Consider the following 19309-nt stretch of genomic DNA (forward strand, 5'->3'; position numbering starts at 1 on the left):
TAAAATAAATGATTGGTCGTTTTCATTTTCCTTTTAACCCTTAGAAAAACTATTGTCCCTCAAGGAAGAGGTCGAAAAAAAACACCAGTGCCTTCAAAACGCTTACGAGCAGCTTTACGTAGACTACAACCAGGCTCAAGATAAAGTCGTCCAACTGGAAGGTAAACTCGTGGAATTCAGCACGCTGATACGAACAGAAACTGTCGACCATACCGTACAAACTAACAGTTTAGAGAGCGTAGATAAGCATATCCAAACAAATGATCTAGAAACGGAAGAAAACGAATCGACCGACGAACAGGATGAGGGAAATGTGGTCGGCGAATTAACCAAAAGGGTCAAGAATATTTTGAAGAGTTCCTTTGTAGAAATAGAACCGGATGAGTCGATTTTCGAGGCTCTGGCGAAGCAGTACATCGATGTGAAATGGACGAAAGACGTGGTGGAATCGGAAACTGAATGGTTGCACGAGGAGGTGAAGCGTCTTCAAGTAGAAAATTCCGCGTTGCGCAAGAAAAACTCGTTAAGAAAGAAAAATGCGATGCTACGAAGTACTTGTCCAAATGAAACGCGATTAAAGAATCAAGGCCAATCGCCACCTGCATCTCGAACGAGAAAATCAGCAAAATTAGAAAATATTCCGGAAGATATCGAGGACACGTTTAATACAATGGAGAATCTGAATCGGAGATTGCATACGACGTTGGATGAGAATGACAAGTTACGAAAGAAGATCGATTTATTGGAGAACACGGAGAAAGAAACGCAGGAACAGCTGAGAATATCATTGGAAAAATGCAAGTATTTAGATGAAAACATCGAATTCGTCGAGGAGCTGAAATTCGATCTTGAGAACGTGAGACGCGAATTGAAAACGTCTGTTTCTAATGGAAAACAATTAGAAAACAGTTTGGCGATTCTGCGAGGTATGAAAGACGAAATTCAAAAAGAAAACGAGGAACTGTCTCGGAGGAATGAACAGTTGGAAATAGAGATCTCGCAGTGGCGTGAAAGTAATTCAGAGACAGGGAATAACGATACGTTAAAAGATCTTCAGGAACAATTAGCCAACACTAATCGTGAGAAAGATGACTTAGACTACGACATATTAAACATGAGAAAAGAATTGGACGAAGCGTTCAACCAAATAGAGTTGAAAGAAAGTTACATAGCGAAGCTGAGTCAAGAGAACGAAAGTTTAACGAAAGAAAAGATTTCCTGGTTGGAACAGTTAACTGCCATTCAAGACGAGTCCAACGATAAATTAGACTTGGTAAACACGGAAAAATCTTTATTAGAACAAGAACAGACGGAATTGAAGGAAAAAGTAGCGAATAATAACAAAGTGATAAATGAAATTAGGGAACGATTACGAGAGTCGGAAGAAAGGTACGTAGAACTAAAAAGTGAACTTTTATCGATGAACAAAACGACCGAGAAGCTTCAATTGGAAAAAGAAAATTTGCAAAACGAAATAAAGAAACGCGAAGAATTAAAGAGTGAATTAGAGCTTAGCGAGTTAACTGAAAAATTGTGTTCCATGCAGAACGATTATGCTCAAATGGAGAATAAAATAGAAACATTACGTTTGAAAGAGAGGGAATTGATAAAATTACAAGAGAGTTTCGCCACCGTTGCCGAAGAAAATAAAACTTTAAAAACCGGATACGAAGTAGCCAGGGATAGCTGTATCAAGTTGGAGCATGATATTGCATGTCTAGAAGCGGAGAAAAAAGAGTTATTAAATCGTATAAATGAAAATGTCTGTGATAAGGAAAAGCAACAAATTACAGTTATTTTAGAGGAAAAGATACGAGAAAATGATACCTTGAAGGATGATAACAGTAAATTAATGGCGGAAATCATCAATTCGCAAAAGAAATTGCAAAAGGCAATTGACGAAAATACAGAATCAGCTGATATGGCCAAAGAAACGATAGAAAATCTATCTCATCTTATTAGAGAAAAAGACGAAGAGATTAATAACCTGAAAAGCGCACTCTATCTTGCAAAGACTGATACAGAAACACTCGATTTTGCGACTATAAAGAACGAAAGGGACGAACTTGTGAAACTTGTAACCATCAAACACAATGAAAATGTGCAATATCATGACGAAATTCAAAGGTTGACGCACCTCTTGAGCGAACAAACATCGCGAAGTCAGAACTTGCTAACAGAGAAAGACTTAAATGTCTCTGAATTAAGGGACATAGCTACTCTGCAGCATGAACTGCGGACAGTCGAACAACGTTTGAGAAATGCCGAAGAATCGAACAACAAGGAAACTTGCGGGATCGTCGAACACTCAACGCAAACAACAGAAATTGCCATTCTTAATGAAAAATGTAACGCGTTGGAAGCAGCTCTAATTCAAGAGCAATCGAACAACAGAATGCTACAGAATCAACTTAGCGAAAGCCAAGGCAAAGAAGCGAACGCCGGAAAGGAGTTAGAAAGGCTACGAGCACATTTGGTTGAAATGGAATCAAGCTATACGGAAGACGCTTTACTTGCGGAGGAAACGCGAAAAGAATTAGAAGTGAAATTACAGCAGGCTGAAGAAAAAATGAAGAGCAGTTCAAACGCGTATACGTCCGCAAGTATAAGAGCAAATCAGCAAGTGGAAACGTTACAACAACAAATGGCGTTGATTGTTCAGCAAAGGGATGATATACAAAATAAGTTAGCTGTCGCTGAAGATAAGATCTTATCACAGACTACGTCGTTAACTAATTTACAGATAGTCTTGGAACAATTCCAACGAGGTAATTTAAAATATTTCATAATCTCTGTGCACAACGTGTCTTATACGAAATTATCGATTATTATTGTTGTTGTTGTTGCTATTATTATTGTTGCTGTTGTTGTTGTTGCTATTATTATTATTAATTGAAACTCGATAATAATTTTCATTTATAATTTTTAGATAAGGAAAAAGATATCATAGCGACAACTGAGAGAATTCAATCTAAACTAATCGAATCCCATAAAAAACAAGAGGAGTTGGCCAAAGATGTCACAATTCTTAAGGTATACTTATATAATTGTATATTTATACATAAATATTAAAAAAAATTGTTTATCTAATAGTTAATAGAGTAATATATAATTTTTTAATAATTATTAATAGGAACAATTAGCTGAAGCTAAAGAATGCTTACAAGCAGCGTCCAGATTAAGCGAACAACTCGATAAAAAAACAGAACGAATCGAACAGCTAAACCAAGAAGGTACTCGATTCTATTATTACTACAAAATATTACTTTCGCCTGCATCTTGTTTCTTTTATATTTCGCATGATTAGAATTTTTTGCAATTAATTCTTCAATCATTATTTATTGATAGCAATTTTACACAATTTTTATACGTTCACAAAGAAAATTCATATTTCCAAATTCACAAAAAATCAATACATACATTCGACGTAATTAATTTTGAGAAACGTTAGATAATATAGTTTTTAAAAATTATTGTTAAATATGAGGAAATAACGTGCACATGTGCTTCTTCGGTGTGGAATATTCGGGATTTTTACATGTGGTTTCTAATGTAATTTACAAAGTAAAGTTTCAAGTATCAAGAAACTAAATGTATTGTAATTAAATATCTAAATTTCTTAGGTAGAATAAAGCTTGGTATTATTTAATTATTAAAATTTGCAATATATATTGCTATGTAACATCAATGCTAAATATTGAGAATAATTCCCTAATTTTCATATTAATTTTTTTATATGAAGTATTTTATTTTTATTTACACTTTAAAATATGCTTATATTTAAATTTTTTAAATGAATTATTCTCATATGATTTAGATTTTACGAACTGTATTGTACCTAGATTAAATTTATAAATATTTTCTAGCATGTTCTAACTTTTTACTAATATGCAAAATAATAAATATACAGGGTGGTTTGTAACTAGAGGTACAAGCGGAAAGGGGGTGATTCTACGCGAAAGAAGAAGTCGAAAATATAAAATAAAAATTTTTCGTTTCAAGCTTTGTTTTCGAGAAAATTGACTTTGAATTTTCGTTCGGTACGCGTGCACTTTATCACGTCTCGTTTTAACGGATCTCACTGTAGATCGTTGTCTCGACTAACGTTATGTTGATAAACACTTCCAATGACCAAAGTGTTTTCCTTTAACTTACTATCCGACTTTTATGTGTGGTGGTAACGCATCAGCCGCAGCTGATCATTACAGACACCGGTATCCAAATCGTCGACATCCTGACAGACGTGTTATTCAAAGAGCAGAACGAACCCTCGGCGAATATGGTTCTTTTGAAAAAAAGTTCAAAAGTTGAAAATTCAAAGTCGATTTTCTCGAAAACAAAGCCTCAAACGAAAAATTTTTATTCTACATTTTCGGCTTCTTTTTTCGCGTAGTATCACCCCCTTTCCGCTTGTACCACCAATTACAAACCACCCTGTATAATCGCACAAATTTTGTATCATTACTGACCATATGCAATGAAGAATACAAAAAGTATTAATATCGGACTAAAGTATCGGTATAATGCATTTGATCAACAATATGTATATTGATCCTTAAAATCCCGTTTCTACATAAAGTAGAAAAGCACATGCGGTTTTTTTATGCAAAAGAATCTGGTGCTATAATAGCTTGCCTATACACAAAATATCACACATGTTCTAATTATAATTTATGCACTGGTGAAATGGTTAAATCTCACTCTATTATCATCAGTTTGAGTGTGACCTGTGACTAATCTGCAGAAAGCAAACACGTAAACAATCCGGTGATGTAGTCAAATATCAGCTGGTAATTCTGGGATTTTGACAATAGCCCAGGATTCTTGCTGGTATCCGGCTACGAACTGGACAATCGCCTTAGCGCACTAAATCACATCTTCGTTGGCTCATGCATTGCCACTGGTGCTGGTACCTTCTCCTGTTTTTCTACTTATAAATTCCTATATACTAACATATAAAATATTGTTAGATAGCAAGGGCGCAAAAGTAAAAAGATTTGTTGTATGGTTTCTTTTCATTTATGTGTAAATTATATTTTCTAATCTAATTTATGTCATAATTTTTTGTTTATATCATCGAGGACTATATCAATATTGTTAAACGCTCTTTTTATATATACATTACATCTACATTCGATAGCTAATTTATTTTTTCAATTTATACAACTGGAATGTTGGTGCACACATAGTATGAGAGTTGTATAATATTGTAATCTCTTAATTCTTAAGAAACAATACTGATGACCATGAATTTAGAATACTACTGCAACCATCACATTAAGTAATAGTAGTAATGTATGATGATATATGTATTTTTATAACTGTAATCTGTAACTATAATCTGTAAACTATAACTATAATCTGTAAACGAAATACAAGTGAACCACGTATTTCTCTAGTTTCCACTGTAGCTTGAAAGTTAAGTATGGTATTCAAATACATCACAAATAAATTAAGACATTTAGTCATACATGTACATATGTTGAAATAATACGTAATACATAAACAGATCTATATAAACATAAAATTTGGTAGCGTTAGTGTGGGTAATCTCATGCGGTAACTGTGAGCGTGTGAATTGTAAAAGCTCATATTACCTCGTGGGGTTTCCCACCCGTTACCATTATCCTACAAGGATGAAAAAATGTAGTTAAACGTTTTCATTCCACTATGTATGACGTACATTTTTTTTATTTTACCTTTAATCATTAATACTACTAGAATTGTAATTTATTTAATTTTTGTCAGAGTAAATTGCCAGAGGTAAAATTAGTGTAGCCATTGCAAATTATATTAATTTGTAAAATAAAGTACACGATCGTTTTTTTATAAATAATTATAATGAAATCATATTAGAATAGCTATTGTACTTTAATGTAATGTATTGTAACATACTAAATTACTTATTATATTAATATAGCTTTCTTACTTCTAGTGGCATGCGTCATAGTTTGCTAGTATGGCATGACAAATGAAGAATGCAGCATGAGCAACTAAGACATGGGTGTGAGTATTACATCAGGTACTGGTGTGATATTCAGACAACCAGTACTTGTGTTATACTTACGCTCATGTCTTTTCAACCTCCAAATCCGCCAACTTTACAACGCTGGAATGCACATGTCTAGAAATGAAACATCCAACATGCTAAACTTTTCCTTAAGCAGTTAATAATTCTACTGAAATTACATTTTTAAACATATAATTGATTCAAAATATTGTAAAAATTATTTTGCGATATTTAATGATTTCTTTTCCGTTACTCCCTTTCACGATTAACTCAGAATATTATAATAATTATTTTCTGACATTTAATGATCTTTTTTCTATCACTCCCTTTCTTACATGGTTTGTCATATATTTCTAGTGGACCGGTTAACAAATCTTGTAAATACTGCTGATCACAGGATAGAAGAGGCAAAGCAAAGTGGAGAGGGAAAAATTGATAAGTTAGTATTTATTTCATACATCTATGAATATTTTTTGTAGAGAGAATTAGAATTTCAAACTTTAGTTATATCTCTAAATTTAAATTTATCTATTGTTTCGTATAAAATTATCGTAAAACAGATTTTCTTTAATTGTAAATAAAACATTCACTTTTCAGGACTCTCATTAAAAACCTCTTATTGGGTTACCTGTCCTCGTCGGCAGCAGATAAGTCTTCGGTGCTTAGAGTGTTTTCCACAATTTTGGATTTCAATGAAACAGAGAAGGATAAAGCAGGGTTGAGTAATACAATCGGGCAAAATAGCTGGTTTTCTCGTTTAACTGGTGGATCTACCGTTCCTAATAAGGTAAATTAATTTTTCTTTTAAAACAGGTTTTTGCACTGCACAATACAAGATTACTCATTAACAAATACATCAAATAAGTTTAATATTATTCTCCATTCCATGATACATATATTCGCGGGTCTTATAAATTACTATTGCGAGATATCGAGATACCGAATTATTTGGCGCTGGTTATGCATATACGGTACATAACATCGATCATACCAGAGAGAAAATTTCCTCTCTGATCATACACACACTTACGTATAAATATACATAATTAAATAAATATTTTTATAAAAAAAATATGAAATATGATATAGAAATGAAATAATTATATTATTTAGGATCAAGAAGCGTCTTTGTCAGCAGCATTTATTAGATTTCTAGAAAACGAATCGAAACCTAAGCCACAGTTACCAGCATTACCAATTCAAACATCGGTAAGGACAGTATTTCTTTGTTTCTTGTTTATACATATATGTGATGTTTTCCATTGGACTATTTTTTTTCCTAGCCATTACCACGACCTGGTCATAGTAGGCAACATTCTACGTCATCAACACAATCTACTTCGTTACTTTCCAATGTAAATTTACCAACATTCCCGGATTTTATCCCAGCCAGAAATACAGGATCTATTTTGAAAGAAGTATTGAAGGACAGCTGATATTAATAATTCTGGTATATTTTATGCTTTGTAAATTCTAAGACTGTAGCAGAAAGCAATGTTTAAAGAAGACATTTGTTTACCAAGTTCCACTTAATAAAAGTAAAGAAAAGAAATGATTATTGGTAGATTGCGGATTGTTATGCATTTATGGCAAATTTAAAGATTCAAGAATACATAGAATGAACATATATAAAATATCCAAAATACAGTGCTTATTATAACATTTAGGTCAAACAAATCTCTACATAGATCCTAGTCTTTTAGTTATCCTCATTAAAGTGTGAATTTGCATAAATATCCGCAGTCTAATTACGAGATTAATTCTATTATTCTTTTATAAAAAAAAACGTTGTTTTTAATAAATTTATCAATTAGTTGTTAGTTACGATAATGCACTATTTCTTTAAAACATCGATTTTTTAGTGTAAAAAATAATCTAAATATTTTTAAAAAATCTTACTTGATAAAGTCTAGTAAAAATTATATGTAGTAATTCATGGTGCTTGCAACAGAAATGTTTAATGTGAATTAAAAAATTCAATTTTTCTGTTTCTTGACAATGATTAAGAAATGTAGATTGGTAAAGATATGTCATAATTAATGTAAAATGAAAATTTTGTCAATTCAAAATAATCCGTAATTACACCGTTTCATCAAAAATATGAAGACACAAAATTTTTTATCTCAAATTGTACAACGAATAAAATAGTAAATAGAATATATTTGCATTATTGGACTTGGTCATACTTTTTTTATGTTATTTGCAAAGATTATATTAAATTTGATATAATCTAATTTAGAACTTGATAGGCACTAACTACAACTTTTATTTATATCTTTATAATCTTAAACATTATAATGCTCTGAGATAAAATATTTAAGCTACTTCAGTCAATTTACATTAATTGTATATAAACTATGTATATTTAAAAAAAACAAAGTGGTGGGCTAGCAATAAATAATAAATTATAAATTAATATTACATATAAATACATGATATTGTAATTGTATTGGCTAAAACTTTTAGTAAGAGTTACAAATATACAATCTTTGTATATTACTTACTTCTATTAGATTTTACAGTTTATTTATATTGAAATGTTTTAAATATGGACACATTAACACCTAAATGTAGCGTAAAAATTATTGTTGCATTTTATAATTTATTTTTCAATACTTTTTTTTATTAAATTTCATCTATACGACATATGTATACAATATGAGCTTATAAAAGTTGTATTTTAATGGTTATTGTTCGATAATTTTCAATTATTATACATAATTTTTACAATTTAATAGCAGTTTTTTACAACTATGTATGTAGAACAAATTATTTTAACAATAATGTTCTAATGTTAATATCTATAAGCTAATAGTGCAATTTAAAGTAATCCTCTCATATTTTTGAATAACTAAAATAAATAACAATTAACTTGAAAACTAATACTTTAATTTTCATATGTTTTACATAGGCATTTTACAAACTAACAATTTAGAAAGCAAGGATTAAATATGAAAAATATAGATAAGTTTATATATATACATATATAGAAAGAGACTCGAAATTATATTTTATCGAACATTTTATTTAAAAAAAAATCTTAACTTATAGTACAAAAATCAAATTACATGACAAAATGCGCTTTGACATGTATAAAAACGGAACAGAACACAAACAGAAGAACATGTATTAATAATTTAACACATTTTTTAGACTTTATTTTTCTTTCTTCTCGTCCACCTTCTCTTCCTGCTTTTTCTCTTCCTGCTTCTTCTCTTCCTCCTTCATTTCCTTTTCTTCTGCTTCCCTTAACGCTGGTTTACCCGTCTGCTCAATAGTAACAGTTCTTTCGTTTTGGATCTTCGGTTCGTCCTTTCTAGGCGCAGTGATACTGAGTACACCATCAGACGACAGACTAGATGTTACTTGATCGACATCGCATTGCTCAGGAATCAAATATTTCCTGGTAAACTGTCTCGAGATCCAACCATGCTCGTCTTGTTTCTCTTCGTGCTTTCCCTCGACGATCACAGAATTGCCAACGATTTTGACGTTGATTTCTTCCGGTTTAAATTGCTGAACATCTAAAATTACCTGGAACTTGTCCTTATCCGCTTTTACCGTAGATGTACCTCCTCCTTCGCCTTTTCGCAGGAGTTCACCCCATGGTCTGTAGTACATCAGTGGGCTTCTCAATCTTCGATCTCGAATGGGTAAGATGTATTGATCGAGGATGCTTGGATTCAATAATTGCTCAGGATACAACCCCAAACCAAAATTCTGATCGAGGAGTCGGTGTGGACGGTCCAATTCTTCCCACCAGTCAGAGAACAGCAACGGTATCAGAGACATTTTGACAGAATTACTTGGTATCTATATACGTTAAATAACGTATTCAGTTGCAGATATCTTCACAGTAATTCACTTTTGACGTTCACAGTTCAACTGTTTGTAGTATACTGTTTCGATGGCTCGGAACGCGCGTATTTATAGCTGCCCTCTGCCAGCTGTACATGGCGGATGGAGTATCCAGAACATTCGAGATTCAGAGTTAGGAAGTTTCGAGAAAATTCTCTATTCTACTTATCTACAAAGATACTTTTACATATAGATATTGTTCCTAGGTGTCTATAGAATAATTTTATACATATAGTAAGTACAAATATGATAATTAAAAGGATCTTTTATGCATAGCCGTACACCTAGCGAAAGTTAGTATTTTTGTTTATACAAAAGTAACATATATGTCTGAAAGATTTTACTTCAGAAGGAAGTGTTATTCGATTATTTTATTATTATAATCTTCCTAGTTACATAAGAATTTATGGATATCATAATTGGAATGCATGAATTTTATAGTATTTAAATCGTACTCCAATGAAACTTTACATTTACAAAATATTTTCTAAAAATCAATCAGTTTATCACATTTTTAACTTTATCATTATCAGTATCAATCGCAAATAATGCAGATAATAAATATATATTGTCATACTTATTGATTTTTCAATAAATTACATGATTCTATGGAAACATCCAGATATATATTATCCAGATGCAATTAGCGACATTTGTGCACACTAATCAGTGCAATTTTGGTCTTATGACTCATATATAAATGCAATTGTGTGCCAAAATCTACGATGTTTTAATAAGAGTTGGTCATCGCAGGTGACTATCTATTAATAGTTTAATGATTTTATAAAAAGTGTTATTCTAGATTTATCTATCAGCAATTGTATCGATCATTTAGCGTGTATTTATAAAGGTATATATATATACTTAAATAGAATGTTGAAAAGATGTATCATACACCTACAAGACATAAAAAGATGTAAAATGTTTGAAGAAAAAAATAATCAATGTTTCAAGAACTTATCGAAATCCATTAATTACATTTTATAAATATTAAACATGGTTTTGTATTTTAAATATATATATATTTATATATTGACAGAATTTTGTCATTACTATTGAACGTATTATCGATCAAAATGATTCAACTTTAAATCTCATTCGTTGTAAGATTGTAAAAATCTTGAAAATAAAGAAGAAATTCACATGACCTGGCTAAAAATATGGCCTTGATACTGTTAAGGTGATATTTAAAAGTTTATTAGTCAAATTATATTTTAAATATATTCTATTATAACACATATATTCTTGACGTGCTCTGATATGTACATATGTATATACAACGTAGTTTGTAAATATAACATTATATATATATATCTCAATAATTCAAATTAAACGTTAACTATAGTACATAACTTCACAACTATCTATATTGATTTGTAAATATCTACATAAAATATTATTATTTATTAAAAATTATTACTATTACTCAAAATAATCCAAATTTAAAAAATTAAGATAGTACTTGAGGAATTGCGATTTTTCTTTTTTCAAGCTGTACTTTCTTACTTCAAAAACAATAAAATTGTATACAAAACACAACGTACTACAAGATGTCTAATTATAAACGTTTTATTTACTACGTGTTTGTAGACTATTCTTGTACGGTATGAAACCGATGTTTTTCAGTGCTTCTAAAAGCTGCTAACTTACATGTATGTATATATGTAATGTATGTGCTGCAAGCTCATATAATACAGCTTAATGTAGCTTATCACAAGTTAGTGTACTCTGAAACATTCTACATGCTTCTAGATGCAAATTAAAGTATTTTTAAATAATAAATAATTATATTAATAAATTTATGGATTTTATATAAAAGTAAGTTTCTAATTTGATCGAAAAATATTTTTAAAATATATATGTAGTATTTTAGAAATATGGAGAGAAGTATTTTTTCTCATGTATCTTCTTCATTAAATGTTCTTAATTGTTTCATACTATGAAATGCGTCTTTCAGAGGTAATTTAGATAAATGAAATTAAAAGCTTTATATTTGAATGTATTTAGCATTTTTTAAATACTTTATATTAGAATATTATTGAATATATTTTATTATATAATATTGCAATATGACTAGTGGAAAGTTATTTAACATAAATAAATAAGCTAAACTGCAGAAAAATTGCCTTTTCTCCTATTTGGATGATTTTGAAATTTGTTATAAAATATGCTATACTTTAAACAACTTTTTCCTACACATATAACCAGCGGTTAGATTCAGCTTTCGAGATATTCGCAAAAAGCTGCTGGTATCACTACAGTGAATTCTGTCTATAATTGTACGTCCATGGCAGTGTTTGCGTCAGTTTGGATGCCGGCCGCCTCATGATGTAGTGTGACGGTTGGATAAAATAATATCTAATTCAAATCTAATTCTTGTCTTTTGTTTAGAGTTTATACAGGTTTATATATATGCGGCAACCAATACTAACGCATATGCTACTATGCATATGCACAATTATAAGCAAAATCCACCATAATGGTATCAACAATTTTTTGTAAATGCCTGCAAAATTAAGGGCAACCGCCGGTTATATGTATAGGATATGTAAAATTGTTCAAAATGTTAAGCTGTACAGCATATTTTAAAATCATCAAAATCGGAGGAAAGGTAGTTTTTCTGGGTATTGACTAATTTTCTGTATGATTTATTAAATAGCGCGAATAAACATTGCATATTCTTCACTAAATCTAGTATTAAATATTTAACAAATGGGAGGGGAAGAAGTAAAGAAACTAATGTTGTTTAAGTCAAGAAGAATAGTTTATTTCTTAAAGATAACAATAATGCAGAGTTTATATTTTTAATACTTACATTTACACATAATGTACAAGCGTTGTCTTATAACATTTAATAAAAAGAAATAAATGAAATGGATAATTAAGAAATAAATGATGAAAATGATTTATACAGTTTTAACATTGCCTTTTCTACCACGATAATGTTGCTGTTGTGAATTTTGTGTTGCTGTTCTCGTGATGACGATGATGATGACGATGATAATGTCTTTTGCCGCATCTATGCGGTCGACAGACCAAAACTTCTGCGTTTAGAAGATCAAGATCATTGAAAAGATCATCTGCATCCACCGTCGTGCCAAAATGCTGATCTCAGGAGCGATGAGATCGGTCTGGATCTTCCCACCAGTTGAAAAACATCGGTATTAGCGGCATTGCGTGATTATTTTCAATGTAAACTCGCAATGTTGTTTACATTTGATTTAGGAATGTTCCCGCACTTTTCGAATATAAGTAATTTAAATGTTTCACCTACTAGGAAATTATTAGAATGTTTATTCTATGGGATTAATGTTAACATTAATTGTTAAGCACTAGTAGGTTAGGAAAACATTAACATTGTGCAATAAATATGAATTATTGTTGATTTACTTGCAACTGATTATGCCGTAGTACTGATACATCGTTCACACATGAATCAACCGGTGGCAGCCAAGCAGTTTTCTTTCTACAACTTTATACTACGTCTGTATTCGTTATGCACTAGCGAAAGTGATGGGAATATATATTACCACCACACATTCAAGAAGACCGTGGAAAACACTAGATTTCCCATATTACCGTCGTCTTTTTATCAAATATCAGTCCTACATAGCACACTTGCGCAATATGATGTAAATACAGCTCATAGCCTTAATGATCCATGAACTGGTTCTTTAATGCACAAGGGTTCAGAAACATTTAGACTCGAAATCGATTGCCTATTCACAAAATACGTAGAATTTATACGTATTTTGTATGATTGTACATTTCGTGCAATCGAATTTATTACGCAATACACACAGAAGTTACTTGTTATGAGTCATAAACTTGATATGTGTATATATTTGATATGCTTTGTCATGAACTTACGATTAGTCACGAGCAGTTTCGAATTCTTTGAAAATTTTAGATAGTAAGAAAAGCAATATAAGTCATTTATGTTTAAGTGTATAATATACGTATGTAAAATCCATGAAAATGTATGTTTTAGTTTTAATTAGGTGTGTTATCATTTTTGACGCTCATTAATATCAAAAGTAGTAGTGTTAACGACGATGTAGTTATCGTTCTATTTTATATTTACAAAAAGACAAATACAAATGTTTTTAATTTAGTTTACAAAACCATTTTAATGAAATTTAACGCGATTAAAATACAAAACAACGTTTATATATCTTGTAATTATTTAATTTCATTCTAATATACTTCTTAGTAAGGCAGGAAAGAATAAAACAAAATACTTCTTTATCTTACAATTAGAAGTGTGCGGGTACCTAAGTTTATGGGATCGGGACGGATTAGTGAAATTCCGGTGAGATAGGACGAGATCTAGCTAGAAAGTTTCTTTGGACTAAAATTTGACTCAGATACTTATACAGGATACTGCGGATACTTGTAAGCATAAGACGGCAGTCTAACCTCAGATCGATTAATATGTAAACTTTAGATCAATAAATACCATACCTAATTATTTGTATTCTTTTTATTTTAACTTTATGCATTTTATTGGCAAATTTTAAGAACACGCAGTTCGCTAAGAGCTCTATACAAAAAGCATAATTGTTCTATATTTCCGGCTAACAACATCATCAACAGCATCGTCAGCTAAATTATCATTAATGTTTGAACCTAACCTTCTTTTACACCTACCACACATACATACATAGATATGCAGATATCATAAATACAGTCTCTATTCATCATGAAAATATTACACTATTTGGTAGAATATGATTTCCTATTCGGTAATTTCCTAATACAGATACATCTAAAATTGGTATTACTGTTAATATTTTTTACAGTTTACATAATATTGATTGAGTAGAACAACTAATAGTTCGTTTAAAGATAATTAAAATTTTAAACGAAATTATCATTTCCAATTGCTTCCTTCAAATAACTGATATAAAAATAAAATCTGTTTTCCTTACGTTTTCTGCTTCCCTACTTAGATTTTATCGGATAGGCCTACTTACATTACCTTTAAAATAAAATGAATCTCAACATAATATCTTATCTGTTGCCTGCAAAGCACATACAGCAGTTGAGGTACTTGCTTACATACTTTCATACTTTCACACATATGTTACATAGGACAACTTATTAATTCCAGTACATGTAATTTAATGAATATTCATTCCAATAATACAAATCAGGATATATTTTTAAAAATATATATATTTTTTTCATCCAATTATATCAGTACATATATTTAAAGTAGATTTATACTCATGAAAAGTTATTTACATATCTAAATAAATTTGCTCAAAGCATTTGGCTGGTATAAACACCAAATAAATACTCGCGATAGGAGCTACAAATAGTATCGAAGAATAAGGTAAAAAGAAGTCGGTATATCACTCGATGCTGGGCTTTAATTTTCCTGCGCCTCCCCCTCCTTGTCCTTGTTTTCTTCGTTTCCTTCTTTCTGTATGTCGCATACAGACGGTTTACCAGTCAGCTCGATGTTAATCACCCTTCCGCTATCCGAAGTTAATTTTTGCTTTCGTGGTACAATGATCGAAAGAATGCCGTCCGATGAAAGTTTCGAGGAAACTTGATCGATATCGCACTGTTCTGGAATTATGTATTTCCTCGTAAACTGTCTGGAGATCCAACCATGTTCATCTTCCCTTTCTTCATGACTTGCTTCAACAGTGACAAAACGATCTACGACTTTAACATTGATTTCTTCGGGTGCGAATTGCTGCACGTCTAAATCCACATGGAATTTGTCTCTGTTAGCCAGCACGGTTGATACACCCCCTTCTCCTTTACGCAGTTCATCGCATAGCCTGTAGTATTTCATCGGAGACTTTAAACCCGGTTTACGTTGTACAAAATCGTACATACGCATAATTTTTGGAAACAGAATTTCTGGACTAATTCCAAGGAGCAAATTTTGATCTAAAATACGATGAGCACGCTCCAAATTTTCCCACCAATTGGGATAAAATAATTGTTCCAGAGACATTAGGTTCGTAGATTTCTGACTAATTCAAGTAAATTAGATTAATTGAGGTTCTTCAATTTTTCGTGATTTAATATTATTATAATCTCAATATTTGATCACCTTGTGATAGATGCACTAATACGATCACTGTTCAGAACAGACTGCAGTATTTTCCAACATGACCGTAGCATGTAGAGAAGCGCTCCAATCGAACGGACAAGCGTCTAGAAAATTTGCAAGCACGCGCAAAACAAAATTTGTTAAGGCTTGAAAAAATAGATGGATAATTATACAAATGACTCGAATCCAATATCTTTTTAGCCTTAATATTCAACCTCAGATAATTCTATATAAGTAGTGCCAAATCCATCAATAATAGTTTTTAAATTATATTCTTTTACTATCAACAATTTCACTATCATTTCAGTAAAAGAATACCTTTGTGCAAATAAAATTGAATTATTAAAGAACATAAAAAAATTAACTGAAGAATTAACTAGAAGGCAAAATATTTTTTAAGGATGTTTTGAAATAAAAAACTAAAAATAATAGATGCAATTTTGGGTGTGATCAATAGATGTAATGTAGGTACATATATACAATCAATAAAATAGGATATAGTTCAACTGCAAAATAGTGACGTTTTGATTGTAATTTAAAATTTCTGAGTTAACCAGCATGTGGTGAAATTTTGTCGAAGATCCCCGCACCAGATTACTAAAATATCTCAATATAATAAGTATAAAATTATGCTATTTTATCGCATGTGGCTAAGTTACATAAAATAAGTGCATTCTATTATTAATAATATTAACTAATTAATTTTCTGTTCATGTTAGAAAATGTTCTTAATGGTAATTGCAGTATGTATTATGTGAATGAAACATAAAATATAGCATAATATGAGCTATAAGAATATGCAATAAAAAAATATAGAAGTCTTTGAAAGCTTAAACGTGACCCTCATCAAACTCTCTAACGTTATTTCAAGGTCAAAAGTCATCGTGAAATGTCCCTCTTGATACCATATAACTTTTATCTAAAACATTTTTTCGCATTTCTGATACTGAAATAATTACTTGTAGATATTTGAAACGGACATAATGTACATATGTACAAACGTTGCACAACATTGTGCGTGGTCAGTGTCTCCTTTAAGAATTCCTTCAGAAAATCGATACGAGTAGCCATTAGCATCACATGTACGATGAGAATGTCAAATTTAAATAAATAATGATATTAATTTAAAAATATGAAACAATATATCAAACATGGTATAATTCATGTAAAAAGAATTTATTACAATAACATGAAATATTATCTTATAGTTTAAAAATTATGTCTGTTAAATGAGAAACAACAATTTGACAATGTACGTTACAAAATTTACGTAACTAATTTCATTTACTTTGTTCAATAATATATTCAACATTATATTATACATACCTCTCTATACATGTTTATGTACTATTATAATATGTATATACAAATATACGCATGAATCATTATTCGGTTCGTTAATTAATATTTTCATTTTTAAATATAATAAGAATATATGTCTTTGTCATATAGAGATCACAAAGCTGATGCAACATTACCGAACTTTAACTAACTAAGTGTAACGAACTAGGTTGATGCAATTTATCAGAAGTTTTGAATAGGCAGCACAAGATTATTTTAGGAATATTTACAGAAAGATGCATTAGACGATATTAAATTATGTAAAACAAAATACGTACATGAAATCTACCATTTATTTCGCGCCAAAATGTTTTAAGTAAAAATACTTTACTTTTCGCTATCAACACTTCTATTTATGTTATTAATTACTATAAGTTATTAAATCGATCGAAATATTGATCAACCTATATTTTGATAGAAGTTTTCAGAATTTTCGTGAAAAAAATTTGACTGCCGTTTTTATTATCCTTGCATGTGCAAAGCTCACATTGAGTATATATAGCATTGGGTTGCCGGCATGCGCTGTCAGTATACAGAGATCGAGCAAGGAATACGCACGTGTTCTTGCTTCACTTGCAAAGTTAATTCTATCTTCATAGAAATATCGATAAACAGAAGAATTGAAAAATGAGAAGGGGAATGGCATTAATTCCAAGATTGTTCTCCTACTGGTGGGAAGTGTTGGAGCAACCACACCATTTATTTGATCAGCATTTTCGCAGAGGATTACAACCGGATCAACTTTTTTCTTCAGTATTTGAAAGACCATCATTTAAATCATTTCCATACAGTTACTATCGACCATTGATAAATTGGGAACGAGACGAAGAATGTGGATGGTCCATAATGAAAAATGATAAGGACAGATTTCGGGTAATTCTCGACGTACAACAATTCAAACCAGAAGAAGTCGGTGTAAAAGTCGTTGACAATTTCATTATTGTAGAGGGTAAGTGTCTTTAAGATACATTTAATTAATATCCCGAATTTAAAAATGTTAAAAAGAAAGTTGTATATCGTTTATCCCTTTTATGATATAATATTAGCATCTATAGAAGTGACTGCTAACGAGTCTTACAAAAATTAGCTACAATTATTAATAATTGTTACGATACTGTTGTATATTAAGAGGTTTATAGAATGTTATTTTTACAGGAAAACACGAAAACAGAGCAGACGATCACGGTCTAGTCTCCAGACATTTCGTTAAAAAATATTTAATACCAGATCAGTATGATCCTGAAAGGGCTATGAGTACTTTGTCTACAGATGGTATTTTAACAATAACAGCACCATTAAGGCCAGAAATTGCTGAAAGCAAGCGAGAAAAAACCATTAAAATCGAACAAACGGGAAAAGCGATGGAAGACGACGAACTTCTGAAAATAAAGCAAAAGCAATAAAAGCAATCGATTTTGTATATATATATGTCGGAGATGGAAGGACACTAGAGCCTCCCGTTTGGAACTATGGGAAAAATCCCGTAATATTGTAATCTAAATTCTACTATAGCCGTAATTAAACAATTGTCATTCAATCCAATTGTATTTGTTCGAGACTTGTGATAGTGGGATTGGGTTCGAGGTGACACAACTGGTCGCCGAACGTAGCCGCGATCACGGGATGGACATTTTTCCTCGGAGATGTCAATATAATGGGACACACGTTGTATTAACAATCAAACTCCAAGCAGAGATTGCCTAGCAACGGCGATTGGAACCTTCTCGAAGCTTCGGACCAGTATATAATATAACAAACGAACGCAATCGTAAAGGAAGGAAAAAATTTCCATCAGTCTATTATTCGTGCGATCGCCTTGAAGAGTTACACATCGAGAAGTATATACAGAGCGTCCCATTAAACGTGTTTGCGTATTAAAGTATTTTACGTTTAATAAAGAGTTATCCTGTTGACCGTGGATTCGTTATCGAACCTAGAATCATTGTCACTAGCGTCTCGAGTATCTAATTACCATGGTTACTTGACGATATCTGTAACAATCGTGTTTGCATTAGTCAATACCTTCT

General features: G+C 31.1%; 4 protein-coding genes across 8 annotated transcripts in view; 2 read left to right on the forward strand and 2 right to left on the reverse strand.

The window, feature by feature from the left end:
• LOC122577620 (thyroid receptor-interacting protein 11-like) overlaps positions 1-7562 on the forward strand; it is a 44963-nt gene extending 37401 nt beyond the window's left edge. For all 4 annotated transcript variants that reach the window (XM_043749031.1, XM_043749032.1, XM_043749033.1 and 1 more), the window contains 7 exons: positions 45-2768; positions 2930-3033; positions 3134-3233; positions 6368-6449; positions 6608-6797; positions 7124-7219; positions 7294-7562. In XM_043749031.1, coding sequence (XP_043604966.1) covers positions 45-2768; positions 2930-3033; positions 3134-3233; positions 6368-6449; positions 6608-6797; positions 7124-7219; positions 7294-7446 — 3449 coding nt within the window. In that variant the 3' untranslated portion in view covers positions 7447-7562. The remainder of the gene's footprint in view (positions 1-44; positions 2769-2929; positions 3034-3133; positions 3234-6367; positions 6450-6607; positions 6798-7123; positions 7220-7293) is intronic.
• Positions 7563-9014: 1452 nt separating this feature from the next.
• On the reverse strand, positions 9015-9917 carry LOC122577622 (protein lethal(2)essential for life-like). The gene has a single exon (XM_043749037.1). The coding sequence runs from the start codon at positions 9800-9802 to the stop codon at positions 9167-9169; it is 636 nt and encodes a 211-aa protein (XP_043604972.1). The 5' UTR covers positions 9803-9917; the 3' UTR covers positions 9015-9166.
• A 5111-nt stretch (positions 9918-15028) lies between these two features.
• Positions 15029-16041, reverse strand: LOC122577621 (protein lethal(2)essential for life-like). Its single transcript, XM_043749035.1, has 2 exons — positions 15942-16041; positions 15029-15861 (listed from the first exon to the last, which is right to left on the reverse strand). Exons 1-2 carry the CDS (start codon positions 16010-16012, stop codon positions 15243-15245), a joined length of 690 nt encoding a protein of 229 aa, XP_043604970.1. The 5' UTR covers positions 16013-16041; the 3' UTR covers positions 15029-15242.
• Positions 16042-17791: 1750 nt separating this feature from the next.
• LOC122577624 (protein lethal(2)essential for life-like) lies at positions 17792-18790 on the forward strand. Of its 2 annotated transcripts, XM_043749040.1 has the most exons (3): positions 17792-18066; positions 18100-18231; positions 18438-18790. In XM_043749040.1, the coding sequence occupies exons 1-3, from the start codon at positions 17910-17912 to the stop codon at positions 18683-18685; spliced, it is 537 nt and encodes a 178-aa protein (XP_043604975.1). In that variant the 5' UTR covers positions 17792-17909; the 3' UTR covers positions 18686-18790. The 2 variants fall into 2 exon arrangements, with proteins under 2 accessions (XP_043604975.1, XP_043604974.1); XM_043749039.1 differs by having other exon boundaries at positions 17792-18231.
• Positions 18791-19309: the final 519 nt, after the last annotated feature.

Source organism: Bombus pyrosoma, linkage group LG2 (genome assembly GCF_014825855.1).
Source record: "Bombus pyrosoma isolate SC7728 linkage group LG2, ASM1482585v1, whole genome shotgun sequence".
In the NCBI taxonomy this organism is placed as follows: Eukaryota; Metazoa; Arthropoda; class Insecta; order Hymenoptera; family Apidae; genus Bombus; species Bombus pyrosoma.